General features: G+C 57.5%; 1 protein-coding gene across 2 annotated transcripts; it reads left to right on the top strand.

Annotated features, from left to right (window-relative positions):
- The first annotated feature begins 593 nt into the window (after nucleotides 1–593).
- NEUROG3 (neurogenin 3) lies at nucleotides 594–2,527 on the top strand. Of its 2 annotated transcripts, none has more exons than XM_063637770.1 (2): nucleotides 594–806; nucleotides 907–2,527. In XM_063637770.1, exon 2 carries the CDS (start codon nucleotides 974–976, stop codon nucleotides 1,616–1,618), a length of 645 nt encoding a protein of 214 aa, XP_063493840.1. In that variant the 5' UTR covers nucleotides 594–806; nucleotides 907–973; the 3' UTR covers nucleotides 1,619–2,527. The 2 variants fall into 2 exon arrangements, with proteins under 2 accessions (XP_063493840.1, XP_055130515.1); XM_055274540.1 differs by having other exon boundaries at nucleotides 973–2,318.
- Nucleotides 2,528–3,811: the final 1,284 nt, after the last annotated feature.

The raw sequence follows: 3,811 nt of genomic DNA, 5'->3' as shown, positions 1-3,811 counted from the left end.
CAGTGATGGCCCCTGTCTTCCAGGATGAAGACAGGCAGTGAAACACCAGGAGAGCAGCGCGTCCTTTAGAATTCCTGGACCCTTCTCCAGGCTGCTAGTCAGGACAACAAGCTCCTGGTTGTCTTTGCCACTATCTTCCTGTGCGATTTCAGACAAGCCACCTCCCTCACTGAGCCTAAATTTCCCCATGTGTAACGTGCGAGCATTGTACCCTAGAGGCATCAAAGTCCGCTCCAGGACAGATGCTAAGGAAAGATAGGCTAGGAGCAAAGCGGTCTGAGGTGGCCTGACGAGAGCCACACGAGGCTCTTCTCACTGGGCGAGGCTCTTCTCACTGGGCGAGGCTCTTTGAGGAACCGAGAGTTGCTGGGACCCAGCCTGCCCGCGAGAGAGCAAACAGAGCGGCGCTCCCCTCCCCCGACCCCGGCCCTTTGTCCGGAATCCAGCTGTGCCCTGCGGGGGAGGAGCGGGCTCGCGTGTCGCGGCCCCAGGGCCCTGGCGCTGATTGGCCGGTGGCGCGGGCAGCAGCCGGGCAGGCACGCTCCTGGCCCGGGCCAAGCAGATAAAGCGTGCCAAGGGGCACACGACTTGCTGCTCAGGAAATCCTCGCGGTCTCACCGACGCGCCGCGAGAGAGAGAGCGACAGAGGCCCGGGACCCCATTCTCTCTTCTTTTCTCCTTTGGGGCTGGGGCAACTCCCAGGCGGGGGCGCCTGCAGCTCAGCTGAACTTGGCGACCAGAAGCCCGCTGAGTTCCCCACGGCCCTCGCTGCTCATCGCTCTCTATTCTTTTGCGCCGGTAGAAAGGTAACATTTGGAGGCCTCCGAGGGACGGGCAGGGGAAAGAGGGATCCTCTGACCTGGCGGGGGCTGGGAGGATGGCTCTTTTTGTTTTTTTCCCACCTAGCCTCGGAATCGCGGACTGCGCCCAGTGACCGACTCAAGCTTACCCTTCCCTCTGACCCCGCGGTAGGATGACGCCTCAACCCTCGGGTGCGCCCACTGTCCAACTGACCCGTGAGACGGAGCAGTCCTTCCCCAGAGCCTCGGACGACGAAGTGATCTGCCCCACGTCCGCCGCGCCCAGCCCCACTCGCACGCGGGGGAACTGCGCGGAGGCGGAAGGGGGCGGCTGCCGAGGGTCCCCGAGGAAGCTCCGGGCACGGCGCGGGGGGCGCAGCCGGCCTAAGGGCGAGTTGGCACTGAGCAAGCAGCGACGGAGTCGGCGAAAGAAGGCCAACGACCGCGAGCGCAATCGAATGCACAACCTCAACTCGGCGCTGGACGCGCTGCGCGGTGTCCTGCCCACCTTCCCAGACGACGCGAAGCTCACCAAGATCGAGACGCTGCGCTTCGCCCACAACTACATCTGGGCGCTGACTCAAACGCTGCGCATAGCGGACCACAGCTTGTACGCGCTGGAGTCGCCGGCGCCGCACTGCGGGGAGCTGGGCAGCCCAGGCGGTTCCCCCGGGGACTGGGGCTCCCTCTACTCCCCAGTCTCCCTGGCTGGCAGCCTGAGCCCCGCTGCGTCGCTGGAGGAGCGACCCGGGCTGCGGGGGGCCACCTCTTCCGCCTGCTTGAGCCCAGGCACTCTGGCTTTCTCAGATTTTCTGTGAAAGGACCTGCCTGTCGCTGGGCTGTGGGTGCTGAGGGTAAGGGAGACAGAGGGAGCCGGAGCCATAGAGGGTGGCCGACGGCGGTGGCCCTCAAAAGCACTTGTTCCTTCTGCTTCTCACTGGCTGACCCCGGGCCGGCCCAGGCCTCCACGGGGGCGGGAGGCTGGGTTCATTCCCCGGCCCTCCGAGCCGCGCCAACTCACGCAACCCTTGCTGCTGCCCGCGCGAAGTGGGCATTGCGAACTGCGCTCATTTTAGGCCTCCTCCCTGCCACCATCCCATAATCTCATGCAAAGAATACTATAATGGTAGCACTACCCGGCCGGAGCCGCCCACCGTCTTGGGTCGCCCTACCCTCACTCAAGTCTGTCTGCCTCTCAGTCTCTTACCACCCCTCCTCCAGTGTGATTCAATCCAATGTTTGGTCTCTCAGCGCTTACTCCCCTTGCCCTTCTCCAAAGACGCTGCCGATCTTCTCTACTCCCAATCAGGTCCGAGGTTTCAGGGCGCCTCACTCTGCCTTAAAGCCACGAAGGCGACCCTCTGCCTTCTCCTCGTGCACTTTTCGGAGCCATTGCCCTCCCGGGGCGGAAGACCAGGCTGTGAACTGGGAAAGCGCTAGCCGGGCCAGGGAGCACCTCCCCAGCCTCCCTGCGAACTGCGCCTGAAACATGAGCTGCGCTACAGGTGCCTGGAGCACCGCGCATCTTTTTTTTTCAATCGGTTTGTAAATTATATGATGTCTTTTGAAATCAATTTTGGTACAGTAAATTATATGGCCCCTCCCCTGTTTTACACATTTGTATTTATTAATGAGATTTCACAGCAGGGAAAAGTCTATATTTTGTATATTAGATTATTTAGGGATTGCTGGATGAGATTTTAAGCCAATAAAAAAAACTGGATCTTCAAGAAGCCTTGGCAAGATGACTCCATTGTGCATTGGGGAGAGGAGGGTCACAGTCACTACCGCTGAGGAAGAGCACCTCTGTCCAAGGAGAGGGATGACATTCTTTCTAGAGGTCTGGGCTAGAGCCAGGGCAGATTGGGTTTGGAGAGCTGGAAGTCTTCTAAGTAATTATTGGTCCAGCTCCCTTTTTTCTATATAAGGCAATGACTCCTCTTATTTCAAAGAGTGGTTTAGAAGGAAGACAAACCTCCAACTAGGACTACTGACTCTCACTTGCTGGCCCTTTCCCCAACTCCACCATCCTAGCTCTACAGCAACTGTTGGTTGCACTTGGGGAAGGGAGACAGTAATAATTCAATTGTGGAGTCAGAGTCCTCGGAAACACGGCTGGGCTGGGCATCCTAGAAATTTTCCCAAGGTGCTTACAGGCCTAGCAAATCCCCTGAGCATATTTTACTCCCCAGGCACTGAGGTGGCTGTGTCTTGAACTCATCGAGCTGAGCAGCCAGGAGCAAAGAAGGTGGAGTGTCTGGCTGGAATCTCCGGCAACGCCCCCTCACTCATCACCTGGCAGCCTTGATTGAAAACTTATCAAGAAACTGTTCAAGGTTTTCAGCCACACCATCTCTCTTACTGGCAAGGTGGAATAGGACTGGTGCAGCATGAGCACTGAAATCTGTCCCAGGAGTGCCAGTAGAGCACCACTACATGACTTCAGGGACTCCTAGGACCTCAGAAAATATGGTCTAAGCTGTAAGGATCCACAGAGTTCTCTTGCTGCTTGGGAATAGGAAAGTGGAGGACAGGCACTCGATCTGCCAGTTGAACTCCAGAGGCCTCCTTGAATTGGCCAGGGGTGTCCTGGGAAAAAGTGGGCCAACCCAGGTTGGGCGCAGTGCTGCCAGGCCCCGGGAGCTGGTGGAGAGGTTGCTTTTCCAGCACATCAGAGTGCAAAGGTGGTGTCTTCTCAGGGGTTAATGCCTCTTGCATCTCTCTTTCTCTCCTATGCCCTATCCAATTCAAATGGAAATTTTCCTCTTCTCTACCACAAATCTCTAAAGTTAGCTCAGAGGAGACTTGTCTCAGTTATCAGCGGCAGGATTTGAGGGCGGGAAGAGGGACACGGCAAACAAATGAATGAACGAAGGTGTTGTTTCATTCTGTGGCTTTAATCTGGGAGGAGGAGATTAATGGGTTATTGATGACCTCTGCAATAGCTAACTTTCCACCTGGGGCACTGCCCGGGGACAGGTGTCAGCAGCTTGGGAGTTGCACAAACCAAG

Source organism: Symphalangus syndactylus, chromosome 4, assembly GCF_028878055.3.
Source record: "Symphalangus syndactylus isolate Jambi chromosome 4, NHGRI_mSymSyn1-v2.1_pri, whole genome shotgun sequence".
Lineage (NCBI taxonomy): Eukaryota > Metazoa > Chordata > Mammalia > Primates > Hylobatidae > Symphalangus > Symphalangus syndactylus.
This window is presented reverse-complemented; position numbering and strand designations above follow the sequence as displayed.